Below are 19142 nucleotides of genomic sequence, written 5' to 3' on the forward strand. Positions count from 1 at the left end.
GAAAAAGAGAGAGGCAATCAAGATAAAAATTCCAACCTTCAAACAATTCGAGTTCTGAGAAAACAGAGAAAAATGGGGGGAAAAGAATTACCAGAGAACTATTAGAAGAAAGTTCTCCAGAATGAAAGGAATTTTCAAATTTAAAGAGCCTACCAAGTGCCATGCAGGGTAAAATGAAAGACCAGATCTAGACACATCACTGAGAAAGTTCCATATACTTAAGCCAAACAGCTTCTAAAGCTAATGCGGAGGTCTCCTACACAGGAATATAGAAACTTTCACCCGCAAACCTGATGCGAGTAAGCAGAGGTATTCAAAAACCATCCTACTGGACTGAGCTCAGAGTTGTACATGCTCAACAAATGTTCATTATATATGGACCTTCTCCCCATAAAAGGACAATCTATGGAAAGGCTGGACCTGCCTGTCTCCCCTCACCCCTCATGCCTCCTGCACACCGATGCTCAGGACCACAGTGACACACGGTGATCACGCAAAGTCCGTGGTGCCGCTAAAGAACAGGTCGAGTCCCAGGCCACAGTGGAGAAGGAAGCCGGGATTCTGGCCCAGCCGCTAACCAGCCGGCATCTGCCAAATCCCAGTTTGAGTGGAACTGCCACAATTTTAAACGTAGACAAAAGATTCTTTTTATTTTCTGGTTTGGTTTGGTTTGGTTTGGTTAACCAAAGCAAATACAACCATGTGTCCAAGTGGTCCAGGAATGCCAGTGAGCAGGGTCTGTGATGGACTCATAGGACTCCTTGTTTGAGGGTGACAAAAGCCCTCCCAGTGTAGGTAAGGCAGGGCCCCAACACGAGGCTGCCACATTGGGAGGCCTGGGAACTCGGGGCAAGCTGCTACATTTTTCTATCTCTCGGTTTTTTCATCTGGAAAATGGGGATCACGACAGCACCCACCTCACAGAGCTGCTGTGATGACTAAAGGATTAATTATCTATAACATGCTCAGGGACGCACTCAGGACAAGGAGTTATTACTTGGGGATGGGCTGAACTACTGTCACTTTTCTCTGAGAAACTACCAACAGATGGATCCATAGAAGAGGAAGAAGAAAGGAGTCCATGAAATGTGGAGTCGGGAAAAGGTACAGTGACCTGTACAAGCCCTTGTGCTACATGAAATATCAAGTTTCAGGTGGAAAAGCTCCTAAGGACAGTAAGCCCGCCATGAATCATCCATACTTGACCTCTCGGGTGGCACAGGTGGTGCTCCCAGGGGCAGGCAACAGGACAGATGACGCTCCTCACAGCTGCAGCCTGGGCACCATTTCTCCATGACCTGGGTAAGCAGGCTGCTAGAAGCCAGCCCCCTTCCAAGCGGCACCCAGGTGCAGAGCAGCCTGGAAGCAGTCTACACTGGCAGCAGCATTGCTACTGCTTCTCATAGCTGCCACGGCCACACCGCAGGGTTTGAGGAGACTGGGGTTTCCTACGAGGCTTGCTCAGCCTCTGATGACTTAGTTCAAGGGAGCTCTGTTCCTTGAAACGTTATCTTAGTCACAAACATCTCACATTCCTGGGCCACATCAAAAGGAGAGGGATGCCCAAGACTTTTCTCTCCTCCAGCACAGAAAAACTCCATATGCCGCCATGTTCTCTTGGGTGGTCCATCTGCAGGTGGGACCTGGAGACTTTGCCCAGGGCGGAAGGGCTGGAGGTCAGCTTCTAGGTCTTCGCTGCCTGAGAGACTCAGAGCCTCATTCAGAAATGTCTCCGTAAAACATAGGCACCGGACTCTTATCTCCAAGGTCTCTTCCAACCACAAAAATCTCTGGACGGTCTCTTTACAAAGCGCACCACCACCACCTTCCAGGATCTAGGTTACCAGGATGCACTGTGAGCTCCCAGAGGGCGCACACCTCTCCAGGTTCTCTCTGCTTACTGCCCACAGTGGCTCATCCCGCATGTGTTCACAGAATTGAAGTAAATTCAGAATGGCAATACTTTAAAATTACCATTTCAAAAATTCATGTCAGGTGCTACTTATCTACAGCTGTACCAGCTCTTTAACTTTTTGCTCTTTGAGGGAAAAGGCAGCAGATGTACCGTTTAAAAAATAAATGTTCAAATTTCAGTTGTTAAAAATGTAAACTGCCATGGAAACACCACACAAAAATATTTTTTTGGTTTTGTTTTTTTTTTAAAGATTTTATTTATTTATTTGACAGACAGAGATCATAAGTAGGCAGGGAGGCAGGCAGGGAGAGAGGGGGAAGCAGGCTCCCCGATGAACAGAGAACCCGATGATGCCGGGCTCAATCCCAGGACCCTGAGAGCATGACCTGAGCCAAAGGCAGAAGCTTTAGCCCACTGAGCCACCCAGATGCCCCACAAAAAAAAAAAAAAAAAATTAACCATTTTCACACCCACCCAAAATGCTGCAAACTTATTTTTTAAACCATTTGTGAGCCAAATTATACCCTGAAGAGTCATCCAGATAACTCTGCCTCCTGTGTACAGTCTTGGTCTTGGGCCAGACAATTAATTACTCAGGTGATGCACCCACCCCCTTTTCCTTATACTGACCATTTTGTAATAATCAACACTCATAGCTGACAAGATGCTAAACTGATGAAAACAACAAAATTCCAGGCTTTTCTTACGTACAACCCCAAATAAATAGAAAGGAAAAAAAATAATCTGCAAGTCATTATTGGTATTTGCTACCCTCTGGTGGTCAACCTTGGGAAGTTTCTACCCCAGAAAACTGAAACGGTACCTCTTTCACAGATGGCCCCTCCAAGGGTCATCCAGACCAAACCCTTTATCCCATGGGACTTCCCCAGCATCTGAGCAAGTCCTCTGCTCCTTTCACCTGTGTATACATTGTGAGGACACTAAAATAAGAATAATGTCAACCTGAGTAGAACAAGATGAGCAACATGAAAATGCTTCCTCAAAGCATACACAATGTATCTAAAAAGACAAGCATACAACTGACACAGAATGAGCCCCATTTTCAATTTTCCAACTCCCTGTGGTAAGGGATGACTGGCCACATTACAAAAGATCAACAGAATAAACATCAATCAACTCTGCCTCGTCAATTTCAATGATAAACACACACTTGTGAGTACCGTACATTTTCAAGACATTGCTCTAGAGACCCCATATTCTACCTTACTCTGCCCTCTATTACACCACACCATTTGACAAGGCAGAGGTCTTCTATTTCTATCCAATCCCATTCAGTTCAGTCTGTACACCAAGCCCTCATGTGTACAAGGTCCTACAGAGATGCTTCTTATTTAGTCCTTAATGCTGGCTGAGGGCCAGGCTCTGGAGGATAGAATATGCCTCTGACTTCTCCTTATATACTCTTGCCTAGGGCATTTTTCTACAATATGTTGTCCATCAGAAAAGTGACTGCCTTTCTTTAGAACATTACATAGCTCCCGATTAACTACCAAATCGTACATGAATGGATCACCCTTGTGTTCAGAGTCTTTGTAGTGGGGTGGGTGGGAAGGTGTGTGGGTGGATGGATGGACGGATGAATGGATAGATGAGTGGATTGCTGGATAAATGGATGGATGAATGGGAGGAGGGGGTAGGTAGGTAGATAGACGGATGAATGGACAGGTGGATACATGAGTGTGTAGACTGACAGGAAGATGGATGAGTAGATAGATGGCTGGATGGCTGGATGGATAGAAGGAAGGAAGGGAGGGAGGGAAAAAGGAAGGGGTAGGGAAAGGAAAGGGAAGGGGTGGGAAAAGGAAAAGGGAAAAGGGAAGAGAAGGCAAGGAAAGGAAAGGAAGAGTAAAAAGACCACATGACATTTAGTGTTCTACTACGCCCTACATGGAGAACAAGTAAAAAGGCAAGGTCTTTGTCCACCAAATGTTCTATTAATAATCACAAAAAATGAAATCAAACTAAGTGACAAGAAGGAGAGATAAACGTAAAATGATTCCAAAAGGAAACTAAAGTAGGTGACCTCCTTAGCAAGAATTAAACAGACAAAAACTTGATAGTGGTAGCTACAGAAATTGAGGTTATTAATTTCAAGGGACTGGTTCATGGTTGTCAGGGCGGGCAGGCTTCATACTCTGATGCCAGCTGTCCAGCTCTAGTCCCAGCTGGTGACTAGAGTACCCAGGCCTGGCACTGCAGAGCTAAATGCAGGAGCCAGACACCAGGGTGAGAACACACATCTGGGACATCTCTGGGGATGTGTCAAAGCCTGTGTGAAGGAGAAGCCCCAGGGCAAGGCCAGAAAAAAGGAACACACAGCCAGCTCTGCTCTGTGTTCCTCCAACACAGCCCAGGCCCAAGTGATTTTGCACCATCACACCCCTATGGTTTAAAAAACCTTCTTTGACTCAGAAGACTCAGATACCCCTCAACTCCTCTTCTTCGTTATTCTGATTTTCCATGAAACCACACAGTCAGAAGGTCTCGAAAAAGTTATTCAAGGCCACAATATCCCCAAAGCCCCATTAATAGGAAAAAGTGGACTCTACCACCTTCCTCAGCCCCTTTCTTCATGTCCAACAAGACTCACTGTCAGAAAAGGTCACATTCCCATCACAAGTCCCGAGTGTCCCATGTGAAACCAATTTCTTCCCTTTGTTCTCCCTTCAGCCCCAGCAACTGGGAAAAGCTATCCACCATCATACATACCACAGATTTTTATGAGTCAAAGATGGTCTTTCACTCCCTCCACTCTTCTCTCAATACCATGTGTCTTTTAATGATCTCCAGGAAGACAGCCAGATGGCACGGACCTCACCACTCCCCATCCCCATAGCCACAGCCAACCATGACCACAGACATCTCCCAGCCACATCCAGGCTCAGCCTCATGCATCCCCGCTGTCAGCCCAAGCACAGCGGGCTGAGCATGTGTTATCAACCCAGTGTGGTATCCTCACAGCCTCAGATGTCATTTTCATGACTGATAGCCCTGAACTTGATTATATAAGCTCACACATCACACCTACATATAATGGTATCTAATAATAATACCAGCCTTCCTGTACGGACGGTGTAAGTGTTTGTGGGCACTGTAGAAGCCCCTTCCAGAAAAAAAAAAAAAGAAGCCCCTTCCAGGTACTGACCCACCCGGACCTTACCACATCTCTACGAGGTTGTGCTGTCATTGTATTTAGAGGTGTGGAGAAGCTCAGTAACTTGCCGAGCTCATACAGAGGCAGGCTGCAAATCCAAGAAGCCCATTCCAGAGTCCATGCTGTTCATGGTCTTGCTATGGCCTACGGTAAGCACAGCACTCCAGCTGTCTCCACATGCGTCAATCCCACACACCTCACCCGAACAACTTTATGTGGGCCGTCTTCCCTCCGCCTGCCTCAGCACTGGCATGAGGATTAGGTGATGAGGAGAAGCATGGCTCCCACCAGATGCGGTCCGGCTTAAGGGCTGTGGTGAAGGTCTTCCTAACCCAACGATTCACAGGCCAGCTCGTGGCCAAACAAAGTGGTAACTCAGCTAATTCAGCAGTTCATGAACACACCCGAGCACCTCCAGCTTCTTAGTATTCATGTCCCGCATTGGCCTGCCCCTGTTCTCACCAAATCCAACTTTATCTTTCCATAATATCTACATGTCAATCTTCTCCACACAATATGCTATGACCATCCTTCCAAATATGGGGCCATCTCCCTTATCAAGGACCAGCAGAGTCAACCTGTAACATACTCAGTGCCCACCTTGGACAAATTCCTTTGATCTCTTCAGGCCTCAGTTTCCCCACATACAAATGGAACCTCCTCAGAACTGTTATGAGGAGAAATAAGTTAATATGTATAAAGCACATATTATGTGCAGAGTCAGAACGAGGAGTTAGCAACATCCTTCTTCCCTGAAAGGCTGGAATGAACTGAGGGTTTGGGGTGTGGGGCACAAGACAAACATGTACGGAACACTTACTTCTACTAAGAACTCTGTCAGGTGCTCAGTTTGTGAATTCCGATTTATTCCTTTTTTTTTCTTTAAAGACTTTATTTATTTATTTGAGACAGAGAAAGAGAGCATAAGGAAGGACCGAGGGAGAAGGAGGCTCCCCACTGAGCAGGGAGCCGGACAAGCAGCTCAATCCCAGAACCCTGAGATCATGACCTAAGCCCAAAGGCAAACACTTAACAGACTGAGCCACCCAGGCACCCCTGATTCATTCTTCATTCATTCTGCCAACTCCTATTTGCTGGGGTCCTACTTCGTGCCATGCCATGTGGGAAGTTGAAGACCCAGCAGCGAAGGTGGCCGGCAGGGCCCTGGCTGTGGAGCCTTTAGGCTGGAAGGACACAGAAATGGCCTATCACACCGTTAGCTGGTCAAAACCATAGCAAATGCTGCAAGGGGAAGTACAGGGCCTTGAAAACATGAGAGAGGGACCACACGTAGGCTGTGACCTTTCTGAAGAAGGGATACTTACTTGTCTGACCACTAACGTGTACATGAACACTAACCATGTGAAAAGTGGGGGAGGGCACGTTAGGTAACACAGCACACATGTGTAGGAGGCCGAGTGAGAGGTCATGCAAGGCACTGAAGATGGGAAGAGAACTTGGGCCATGATCTTGGAGGCACCGGGAGGCCAGGACGGGGCAAGGTGGCTGGGATGGGGCCAGGAATCTATGACTCTATCCGTCTGCTCTGTGCAGGGGTTTTCCAAATGTGGTTCCCAACCAGCAATGTCAACATCAGTGGGGAACTTGCTAGAAATGCAGCTTCACCGGCCCCGGCCCCGGCCCCACCCAGAGGTGCTCAGAACTCTGGGAGAGGGCCCCTGGTACCATGTACTATCTATTTTAAAAGACTAGAGAGACCCTTTGGAGAGTGGGGAACCAGCATGTCTTATGCTAAAATATTTACTTCCGTGCAAGATCAACCCAAAATGATGGGCTAGAACTCTTTCACATTTCACACTCCCTCTATTTCTGTCTCCGAACTCACGGTGACTTTCCCCAGCTTCCTTCCTCCTTCTGAAAAGGCTTCCACTTCAGCTGCCCAGCTCTACCGAAGCCCCACCTCCCACCCAAGCCAAATGTCCTGGTTTCCTTTTCCTTTTGTTCCTGCTGCTAATCATTTAATCTGGCACGGCATTTTGGACGCAAATTGGAGGAAGGCTATTAAGGCAAGCCTTTAAGAGAAAACCTGAAAGTACTAAGAAACTATGGAAATGAGAGATAACCATGAAAAATAAGACATCTGGGCAAAGTTTAAAAGGTCCGGGCATGCTCAGCCTTGAGCAAATGTCACCGTGGGGAGCCACGGTGACAGTTTTCTAATACATAAGGAATGCACATAGGAGAAAAGGATCCATTTTTCCACTCATCAGCGAGAACAGAACAAGCAGGACCGTCTTAGGTTTCAGCCGAGAAAACATCTGTCATGTGTTTGAGCCATAGGAGAGGAGGAGCTGCCAAGAGGACCGGTGAGATCATCCTCGCCCGAGACGCTCGCGATGAGATCACAGTGGCCAGGGTCGCTGTCCATCAGGGCCGAGCGCATCGGCGGTGCCCACACCACATCATGCCGGGGGCTCACAGGCTCCACAAGGGGATCTCCCTGTCACCGTGCAGATGTGCCTCCTGGCCAGGGCAGGTGCTGACTCAGAGCCACTCTTTGGCTTCAGAGACACAGAAATCCAAAGAAAACTGCATGCTTCTGCAAAACCTTTCAGACTGCCTTGTTACCTGAAGGCCCGGATGGCATGTGTTCCAATAAAAGCCCACTCATTCCTGTCTCACAGCTAACTCCTATCTTCCCAGTGACAGCAGCAGTGGCAACAGGCATCACATCAGTGACAGCTCTGAGCTACCGAACATTCGCTCTGTGCCAGCGTTGCACACACCTCTACTCGCTCCTGCCTCACCGTTATCACAAGGTCCATTTTACAGATGAAGAAGCTGAGGTTTAAAGAGGCCTCCTGATTCGTCCATGGCCCCACTGCCGGTCATGTATTGGCTGAGATTTGAGCCCTTGGTTCCCTATTCTATGATCAAGATAGGGCCTCTATGTTGCCAATGTCTGGTAGATCAGAGAACAAGGACCTTTTAAAAATCAGCCATGGGAGAGCCTGGGTGGCTCAGTGGGTTAAAGCCTCTGCCTTTGGCTCAGGTCGTGATCTCAGGGTCCTGGGATCCAGCCCCGCATCGGGTTCTCTGCTCAGCAGGGAGCCTGCTTCCCCCTCTCTCTCTCTGCCTGCCTCTCTGCCTACCTGTGATCTCTGTCTGTCAAATAAATAAATAAAATCTTTAAAAGTCAGCCATGGTGGGGCGCCTGGGTGGCTCAGTGGGTTAAAGCCTCTGCCTTTGGCTCAGGTCATGATCCCAGGGTCCTGGGATTGAGTCCCGCATTGGGCTCTCTGCTCAGCAGGGAGCCTGCTTCCTCCTCCTCTCTCTCTGCCTGCCTCTGCCTACTTGTGATCTCTGTCTGTCAAATAAATAAATAAAATCTTTAAAAATCAGCCATGGTCTCCTCTCTCCCACCCTCCTTGCTCCAGATCTGATGATACTGAAAATCAAGTCTCTTCCAGAAGGCCCTGCCACTTCCCTGGCTCTGCTACCCTGCCCCTTGGGCCTCAGCCACCAGCCCGGATGAGCTAATGGGGCTGCTGGCAGCATGGACGTCCTTCACACACCGCCGCCCCTTCAGAAACATAAAGCACAGGCTTTCTGCACCGCCTGTACAGGCCAGGGGCCAGCAGGTGCTTTCGTGTCCCTCGGGCACTCTCCTCAGAGGGACCCAAGGCCACTGTCAGCAGAGGGACTCTGGTGCACAGACTGCCACTGAGGGAACAGATAATCCTGGCTCTGACTTTTGTCCCAGCTTCTCTACAATGTAATGCTCAGCTCCCTGACTTCTCCCCTTCTGCCTCCCTCTGGAGTCCCGAAATGGCTGAAATGGTTTCTATTACAGACTTCAAGAAGAAGCGTTCCTTAGCACTCTGAAGCTGTGCTTCAGAACACAGCCTTGACTTCAAGCTTCCCTGGGGCCCCCTTCATTTGTCAGACGATTCAGCCAAGGGAACCAATTGGCTGGGCCACTCCTGATGCAGGACCTTAGAATTCAACACCCCTTCAGAACCACAGGAACACAAGCACAGGAAGCAGTGCCTACGGGCGTGAGGTCGCTGGCTGAGCACTGAGCCTGGGTATTTACAGCATCTCAGTTGTACCCACCAGCAGGAAATGCAAAACACAGGGCAGGTCCTATCAGGCCGGCTTCCTGGGAAGTAGGACCAAACCGATGGAAGAGAGTAAAGAAGAATTCTCCTGCTAGTCAACCGACTGTGTGCTGATGTCAGCCTCGAGTCAGGTGAATGAAATTTATTCCTTCTTGATGGGAAAGTTGGATTTGTGCCACAATGTATATTCACGGGTTTCCTAATTTTTCTTCCAGCTTCACCAAGCTCCGTGGAGCTTAGAGCAGGTTTTTCCCTCATGCAAAAGGATGGAAAGGGCCCAGAGAACAGACAATGCTGAGCCTTGAGGATGAGGAGGAGGAGGAGGAGAAAAAAAAGAAAGAGAAGGCCCTTCCAGAACTTGCCTCTACTGGCTGCTGTTTCCAAATTAGTATTTGGGAGGGTGGGAGAGGAGGGGAGGTAGAGATGCCTTCTAGGGGTCTGGCTTCATGGACTCCAACTGTGATGCTGAATGCCAAGCCCCAAACAGCCACGTGACCATCAAATCTCCCCCAGTGAACTGAGCTGAGACATGCCAGCCTCCCCTCACTTGTCAGCTCTTAGCTGCTTTTCCAGCAGATGCATTTGTTCTGAATGACCCAGGTGCCCGCCCCCCAGGTCATCTTTTGGGCTCTTTTACCACAATGCCTATGTCGTACCCACCATAATCAGCAGCCCATCTGAGATGTAGATGGATAGGATTCCATGATAAGAAGGGTGCAGAAATGTTCTCTGTATGTGACCAACTGGCCCTTCTTAGTATCTAACCATTAACCTAGCCACATTACAACAACTGTGGCTCGGGAAGCTCAGCTCCTAAAATTGTTATCCACCCCCAGAACATGCAGAGAATAAACCGTGATGTAAATTAAAATCAGAGTCAACTACCTTCATGGCACCCAGAGCTTGGAAAGTCACAGCTAATCTCGAAGGGGTCAGTGCTGCCAGCATCGCATTGAATCTTGCACTCTTGTTCTTAATAGGAGAGTGGTACTGCCCATCTGGAGCCACAGAACCAAACCTATGATAGAGGAGAGGCAGGTGGAAAAGAGGAGCAGGGTTAACAAAGAAGAAGTACACGGCACCACTAGAAATGATGTCATACACACACACAAGGTTTCTGGGTCCAGGAACTACGCTCATGAGACCTCAGAGTCAGAGGCAGGGGAAGAGTCTCCCCAGGAGATTCTGACCAAGACTTGACTCACGGAAAGTAAAAGCAGGTTTCGTGCCAAAAAGAAGCATGGGCACTGCCATCATTAAACCCACACTGGAGCCTGAATGTGAAGACCACACCCCAATCCACTCTTTTGTTGTTGATATATAATTCACATGCCATAAAATCCCCCCCTTTTAAGGTGTGCAATTCAGTGCTTTTTAGGACATTCAGAAACTCGTACAACCATTACCACTGTCCAGTTCCAAAACATTTCATCACCCCCCAAAAAACCCTCATGCTGTGAGCAGTCACTCCCAGTACTCATCATACTCCAGGCCCTGGCAACCGTTGAACTACTATCTATCTCTACAGAGTTGTCCATTCTGGATGTTTCCCATCGGTGGAACTGTATAAAATGTGGCTTTTATGTGTGCCTTCTTTTACTCAGCTCGTTGTTCTCATGGTCCCTGCATGTTGTGGTGTGTGTCCATACTTCATTCCTGTTTACGGCCCCATGATAAGCCCCTGCATGGATACACCATATCTTGTTCCTCTGCTCATCAGTTCATGGATATTTGGGTTGTCTCCCCTTTTATGGCTATTATGAATAATTATGCTATGAACAGGGTGCCTGGATGGCTCAGTGGGTTAAAGCCTCTGCCTTCGGCTCAGGTCATGATCCCAGGGTCCTGGGATGGAGGCCCACATCGGGCTCTCTGCTCAGCTGGGAGCCTGCTTCCTCCTCTCTCTCTGCCTGCCTCTCTGCCTACTTGTGATCTCCGTCTATCAGATAAATAAATAAAATCTTTAAAAAAAATTATGCTATGAACAATTGTGGACATGTTTTGGTGCAAGCATGTTTTTGATTCTCCTGTGAACGATGTTTTCACCCATACCTAGGAACAGAATGGGCTCATATGAAAAACTTAAACTTTTGGAGAGATGTCAAACTCTTTTCCAAATTGGCAACACCATTTTCATCCCCACCAACAAGGTATGAGGGTTTCAATTTCTCCACATCCTCCCCGACCATTATGGCCTGTCTCTTTTTTTATACCCATCTGAACAGGTGCAAAGTGGCATCTCATTGTGGTTTTGATTGGTATTTCCCTAATGACAATGATGTTGAGCATCTTTTCATGTGCTCACTAGCCATTTTCATATCTTCTTCGAAGAAATGTCTATTCAGGCTTTTGCCCATTTTTCAGCTGGGTCATTTGTCTTTGAATTGTTGAGTTGTAACAGTTCCTTTTATATTCTGGATGCCATATAGATAGATAGATAGATAGATATAGATATAGATGATATATATGTATCATATCTATCACAATACATGTGATTCCCAAATATGTTCTTCCATTCTGTGCACCATCTTTTCATGTCCTTCATAGTGTCCTTTGAGGCGCAAATTTTTAAAATTTTGATGAAAATTAAAAATTTGTTTTATTTTAATTTCTTTTTATCTTTGGTTGCTTATGTTTTTGGTGTTTAAGTCAAGGTCACAAAGACACACATCTATCTTTTCTTCTAAGAACTTTAAGTTTGGGCCTCTACATTTATATCTGTGATCCATTTTGAGTTTATTTTTGTGTGCAGGAGGAGTGAAGAGTCCAACTTCATGCTGTTGCATGTGGGTGTCCAGTTGTCCCAGCATCATTTGTTGAAAGGACTATTCTTTCCCCCCATTAAAATGTCTTATGGTCCTTGTTGAATATTAATTTACCATAAATGTAAGAATTTATTCCTAGACTCTCTATTCTATTTCATTGCCTATCTATTTATCCTTATGCTAATACCACAGTAAATTTTTTTCCTTTTTTTTTTTTTCCATTTTTTACTTCCCACCCGCTTTCACGGGATCCACTATAATATCACAATGTCTCGATTACTATAGATTTGTAATAAATTTTCAGATCAGAAGTGTGAGTCTCCTACTTCTTTAGCAAGATTGTTTTGGCTATTCTGACTCTCGTATTGCCACATAAAGTTTAGGAGCACTTTCTCAGTTCTGAAAAAAGAAAACAAAAACAAAAACCAAAAGGGCAACTGGGATTTTGACAGGGATTGCAATGAATGTAAACATCTACTTCCTGATCCATTTTTTATCAACACCCCAAAATGGGGCTCCTCCTCCAAAATGCCTGTGTTTCCACTGAGGTTTTCTGGCATATTGAAAGCAGTTTAAAGGGCAATAAAATGGCTTAGAATCAAATCCTGCTTATCAAAAAAAATAAATATATATATTCTCATATCGTCTGCAGACCATGTCACTTTTCTTACTCACTGGATCTAACTTTCTAATCTCTAGTGCATTGGATGAAGGATGAGCCAATGGATCCAGCTTCGGGCAGACTGGCCAGGACACTGAGATCTCATGAGGGTGGATGACACATGGGGAGCTCTACATCTACAGCTTTCCTTCCCTCTTGCCCATCCCCCAGAGCACATTGCTGCTGCTTAAGTGACTGGAAAATGTGCTGGCATCTCTGGGGAAGGCTGGTGGAACTCAGACCTGCTGTCACGGGCACTGGTGGCTCCTGAGGGGGCCTCAAGGCTTCCACACACACCAGGATAACTGCAAAGATGCTTTTGTTGTTTCCATTTTATCTCCTACCAATTCCCCTGGGGCTTGGGCGGCGGGGGCGGGGGTGGGGTGGGTGGTTAACAGAATTTGGTTCTTTTAAACTTTGTTTCTCACACATTTTTCTTAAATTTTTGGCATCTATGACATTGACCTGCTGGCAAGAGTTTGCAGGCAAAGCAAAGGAATGAGGTGTTATAAAGGAAATTCTAGACTCAAGCTGATTATCCAGACCTTGATTGCTAGCTTTTCTACAGATTGCCATAAGCCAGTAGGTCAGGATTGTTACCAGATACTGGAAATGCTATTGAGAATAGTAACCATCATTGGTGTTTCTTGGCCTCTGCAAAGTGTAATGTGAACTCCTAGAGCTCCACCCCTGAAAATGCACCAGAAGAAGCAGCCTTCACCTCATCGTTTAACCCACCCTGACGGCAGTGGGATGCTGGGAAATGACACTGAGCATCTCTGATGTTACCCATCCCTACAAGAAGCACTGGCTATAACAGCCTCCTGGGCTGAACCGTAGTACCTTACCTCCTGCCACCCCTGAAGGAGGCCATAACATTACCCAGTGTGTAACAGCAACAACAGTAACAAATTTTAAGGAAACAACCTAAATTGCCCAACAGTAAGGACAGATTACATAAACTGTAGATCACTTATTTAACGTTCTATTATAATAATATTGAAAATGATAATGTACATATGTATTTCTTGTCAAAAACATTTGACATAATGTTAAGCAGAAATTACAAATTATAAAAAATAGAATTTGTGGGGCGCCTGGGTGGCTCAGTCAGTTAAGCCTCTGCCCTCAGCTCAAGTCATGATCCCAGGGTCCTTGGATAGAGCCCCACATGGAGCTCTCTGCTCCACAGGGAGCCTGCTTCCCCCCCCCTCCTTCTCTGCCTACTTGTGATATCTCTCTCTCTCTGTCGAATAAATAAATAAAATCTTTAAAAAAATAGAATTTGTAAGTGGATCTCATTCAATAAAAATCAAACATCCCTCTCTCTGTTGATACACCAGCGTGGAAAGAAGTCTAGAGAGTTATACATTAAGGTGTGCCTAACAATCACTGTGTCTGGGGAATAGCATTTTGGACAAATTCATTTTTTTTCTGTTTTCTTATCTACATTTTCCAATGGAAGATCAATAAACTTGTAGGAGTGGCTGGCAGACAGCCTGGATGTGCAGCCCATGAGACCCAGGCGCCAGGCCCAGCTTGGGAGAGCAATGAGATCATACACGCAGCCAATCTGAGTTAAAGTGAAAAGTACTCACTTATCCAGCAGGTTCTCCCTTGGTATCCGAACCTTGTGAAATATTAAAATCCCATTATCCACACCATGCAGACCTAGAGAGAGCAGAAAACAGCTGCAGGGGGCAAATCCGTGCTAGCTTAGACCTACCATTCCTGCTATTTCCCAGGCCTGTCTCTGCTAAAATTCCCGCACCCTTTCTTTTTCTCCCAGGATGTTCTATTTGGAGCAGGGGTGGGGACGCTGTCTGTTTGTTTTCTTGAAGAGCTATGCCTTCTGTGCTCCTGGGCTCATGTGGAGAGTCTGGGTACTATGACTTGGGAAGGAGGAGCTCTAGGCATCAGAAGGAAATGTCAGGGCAAGCGCTGAGAAGGCAGGAAAGCAAGAAGTCTAATTTCTCCTCCCTCCCAGCACTTCCATCCCAAAGCAAGGGGTAAGTTTGTGAAATCAGATGCCTAAAAAGACAAGAGAAAATGGCCACGAGGACAGCTGTGAGTGACTGGGGTGACCCAAGTTTCAGAAGCTTCCTGAAAGCCACTGGTCCTGTTTCCTAATGACACCTGTCAGAATCTGGGGCCTACTTTTTGTTTATGTCACACTTAGGAAGATTTAATCTGAGGGGGAAAAAAATCTTCAGTAAACATCTTTATTTAGAACATCACCCCTTGACAAGGACACAGTTGCATTTAGGAGCTTACAAGGAAACCAAAGCAGACTTTTTGAAGTTGCCAGTGTTTTAAATGTCTGACACCACTTCACAAGAGCTCAGCCCTCTGCTCTCAGCAACACTGGACTTGAGAGGTGATTTCAAGGGACAAGGCCAGTGAGGGCCTCTGTCACCCCTGAGAGATACAGTCAGAGCACTCACAACCCTACCTGTAGCCCATTCCTGCGGCCATGGCAGTGGTCAGTAAACACTGAGGGCCAAGACGAGAATATCCCCTCCACCGAAGAATCATCTTCTTCCCCCTTTTCTCTTTTTGTTTATTTTTCCTTCTCTTCCCACCTGTTTCTTTGGCTTGGTTTGGCCTTGGTTGTAGACAACCAGTGGGGCCCACAGGCATGGCCTGCTCTCAGTAATTGCTGGTTGAATTACACCCCCTCCCAACCCCACCCCCAAATTCACACATTGGAGTTCTAACCCCCAGTACTAATGAATGTGACCTTATTCGCAGACAGGGTCTTTACAGAGATAATCAAGTTAAAAGAGGTCATTAGGTTGGACAGGGTCTTTACAGAGATAATCAAGTTAAAAGAGGTCATTAGGGTTGCCCTAATCCAAGGGACTGGATTATAGAAAGGGGAAATTTGGACACAGACATGCACACAAGGAAAGAGAACGACATGCGAGCATGAAGACACCAGCTAGAAGCCAAGGAGAGAGGCCTGGCACAGATTCTCCCTCACAACCCTCAGAAGGAACCAATCCTGCCAGCGCCTTGATCTTGAACTTGTAACCTCCAGCACTATAGCCAATACATTTCTATTGTTTAAGCCGCTCAGCCTGGGTAAGACAGCAAACTCGTCCCAGGAGTCAGTCCTTGGGATTCATCAAGGGCCTCCGAGGCACCAACACCAAGCTGTGGCTCAGAGGCAGGATAAAGAGAGAGCCTCAACTGGCCCTCTGAGAGCCCACAAGTCCAAGAAGAGGAAAAGAGGTGAAATTACGCAGGGCAAAGCTGCCTCATGACTGGAAAATATGAGAGGCTGGGAGAAAACAAGACCAATGCATATTCATAAACGGCAATCTTCAGCATTCCCCAGCAGTTGTGACATAAAAGACTACCATCAGGCTTCAAAATCGAAGAGTCTTCTCTGCCTTCTCTGTTTTGCTATTTTGGTGAGTTAGGTTCAACCTTCCTTGGGTGGGGCAGGGAGTGAGCAGGAAGTGCCAATGAGGGGAGAAGAGGTGTCACTTGAGGACTCACCTTCCTTGTACATCATATCAATAGCTGTCACTCCAGGGTACAAGCTTCCATTCTCATCACGAACAGGAACAATGAAACAGTGGGGCCCTGAGAAAGCAGAGAGACAGTTGCTAAACTCTCTTTTCTAAAGCTACGATTAAAGCTTTATTTATTTCCTGGAACAGCCTATAAATTGTGTTGATCCTGAAATTCAGTCAGTTCTAGGACCCTGCCCTGCATATGGTAGTGTACACAGTAGTCCCCCCTTGTCCACAGGGGATATGTTCTAAGACCCCAGTGAAGGCCTGAAACCATAGAAAGTACCAAATCCTATATATGCCAAGTGTTTTCCTGCCTACATGATGAGATGAAGTGAGGGAATGACCTAGGCCCTGTGACAGAGTGTGACACTACTACGGACCCTCTGACCTCGGAAGGAAGGTCATCTGTTTCCAGATTGCAGCTGATGGCAGGTAACAGTAATTGTGGAAGGCAAAACTGCACATAAGGGGGTGGGGGGGCGGGGAACTACTGTAATGTCAAAATGTAAGAATAAATTTAGCCACCATGTATATTGAAGAAATAAAGTTGGTGCTGAGTTTATACAAGACTAAACCAGTGCTGTGAAGTACACTTTCAAGGTAAAGTACTTGCTGGAAAGTAGTAAGGGTAAAGAGAATTATTCTAGCTTTCTGCACCAGCACAAACCTTGTGATCTTCCGTTTATGATGAGCTGAGCAAAGACAGCGGCGTAATTCCCATACATCGCATTTCCGATGTACATCTTCTCAGCATTTTCGCATGGCGTGTCGATCACAAACTCCTACACAGAAAAAGAGCGACAGAGTTTTCCTTTCCTAGGCTCAACTCAACTCCTTGGCTCAGTGCAATGATTACTATGAAACAGATCCACATCCTCTAGCAGGACACCCTCGGGTGATTGATTTCACAGCAGAAGAGAAAACAAAACCCCCAAGCCCCTGGTGATCTATACTCAGCTCTCCCAAATACCCCACTGGCAAGGTTCACAAGACAGGATGGCACGTCTAACAATCTGGGGCCCCTAGGTGGATGAGTCCACATCTGCGTGTTTTATCTTGTCTGCTGGGCATTGTGTCTTGTGGACAAACCACTTGGTTCCTCACATCCTCCACTCTTGCCCTGGCCTTGAAAATCTCTACCTTATTGATAGGGTTTTGTTGTTTAAACAGCATCTAATTGAAGGCCAAAACTGTATGCCAGAAATCCAAGCAAGATTCGTAGGCAATCATGACCTAGACCCACCATTGCTTAGGATCTTAGCCCACACAATCCTGATTTTTATAAAAGGGGGAGAAAATCATTTGAGCCTTTGGATGATTGTTTCAGATCCTGCCACTCCATTTTCTTGATCGATGGATATAATAATTAGAAGTTCCCCCAAAATGCATAAACCCTTAAACTGAAACATTTATAGATAATTCTCTATCTTATAAGGGAAAGAATCTTTGAATATGCCACCCAGTTTGTTTCCATCATATGACCAAAGATTATTCCAGCTCCAAACAGTCTGAAATTAACATTGTTCAAGAAAACGATGCAGGGTTTTTGTTTTCAGGCTCTGCTCAACCTGGGTCTTCTCTCTCCTTCTCTCGGGAAGCCAGGGCAGGATCACAATGGAAATGCTCCCACTTTGCTTCTGATTCTGCTGACCACCTGGGCTACCCAGGAACCTGTCGTCAAGGAGGCACTGACGGTAATGGGCAGCTCTGAATACAGGGTCTCTGGGGCAGGTCAGGGAATCCAGGGGAAATGGCAAAAGAGCAGAACTGCACATCTAATTAAAGCTGACAATATCGAAAAGGTGGCTGAACTAAAGCAACAAACGATTGATCACGTAAAGATTATCTCGGAGTCCGGATTTTACAGTCTATAGACTACCCTCCCGCTGGCCAAGACATACATTCTTGAAGCCCAAGAAAACATTCTCTGACATGTGTTTGTACAAGGAAACTTCTAGCATGTGCAAGCGCTTTTCAGAAACATAAATGGACAAGCTGAATCCTTTTAAGGGAAGTCTCTGGAGACTGCCCTGGTCTTATCAGGCTAGCCAGGATTTCTCAAAGAAAGGAACTATTTGAGGCTGAGTGCAGTAACAACCAGAACAACAACAAAAAAATCCATGTGGTGAAGGGACGCTTACCCCTCAAGGGTAGGAAGGGAAGTCGCAAAGTAACATTGACCTGGCAGCAAAGATCTGGTGGGGTGGGGAAGAGACGGGAGGCCATCCATCCCCGTTAACATCTGATACACTCTGGGAAAGGAGGTTTGTCACTTCTGGCAAAAACATTGATTTGGGAAAGTCTGCACAAGCCAAAATGCTGGCATTAAAGAAGGATCTAAATAATGCACACCATGTGTGTCGGTTCCTACCATAATTAGTTGTTGAAGGCCAACAAAATGGTCAGTACTGTAAGCCTTTAAAAAAAAAAAAAAGGAAAAAGAAGAAAAAAATGCCTTTGCCCAAAAGCTCGTAGCTGCATTTATTTTTGTTATTTAGCATAAAATATAAAACTAAATTCTCTCTTACCTTTTAATTATCCCCACCACTACCCGAGCCTCTGTCCAAGAATAAAAATAAAACAGCCAACCCACAGAAATGAATAACCAGAAAATGTAAGTGATTGAAAGAGTCCTTGAGGGAGAGAGGGCTCATTGGATGTGCTCTCACATTTTACAAGGGAAATGAAGGGGGAAACGCGGAAAGCAATGAAGGAGAAATCCATTCCATTCCCTGCTATGTCAATCCTCAGTGGCCCGAGTTTATGATGGGCTTATTCTCTCTTTTCACTCCCACCGGAGAGTTCACCAGAGTCTCCTCATCATTACGATTTCAGTTCTGCAACTCCCCTGCAGAAGGCGGCAGCTGCCAAAGCACGCCAGGTAGCTAAATCATTTATGCTGTATGGGGGAAATGGGACCCACCCTGGGAAATGATTTTGGTGGGAAAAAATAATGACTGTAAGAAGAAACAAATAAATAAGAATTCTGGGTGGGGTTTCTTTTTTCCTCTCTAAAGACA

The 19142-nt window shown here is 46.2% G+C and overlaps 1 protein-coding gene across 7 annotated transcripts in view; it reads right to left on the reverse strand.

Moving 5' to 3' along the window:
- The window catches only part of ACOXL (acyl-CoA oxidase like), a 349357-nt gene that overhangs the window by 269561 nt on the left and 60654 nt on the right, over positions 1 to 19142 (reverse strand). For all 7 annotated transcript variants that reach the window (XM_044261633.1, XM_044261636.1, XM_044261634.1 and 4 more), the window contains 4 exons: positions 16790 to 16904; positions 16103 to 16189; positions 14197 to 14269; positions 10058 to 10190 (listed from right to left, as the gene is read on the reverse strand). In XM_044261633.1, the coding sequence (XP_044117568.1) occupies positions 10058 to 10190; positions 14197 to 14269; positions 16103 to 16189; positions 16790 to 16904 (408 nt within the window). The remainder of the gene's footprint in view (positions 1 to 10057; positions 10191 to 14196; positions 14270 to 16102; positions 16190 to 16789; positions 16905 to 19142) is intronic.

Source organism: Neovison vison, chromosome 8 (genome assembly GCF_020171115.1).
Source record: "Neovison vison isolate M4711 chromosome 8, ASM_NN_V1, whole genome shotgun sequence".
In the NCBI taxonomy this organism is placed as follows: Eukaryota; Metazoa; Chordata; class Mammalia; order Carnivora; family Mustelidae; genus Neogale; species Neogale vison.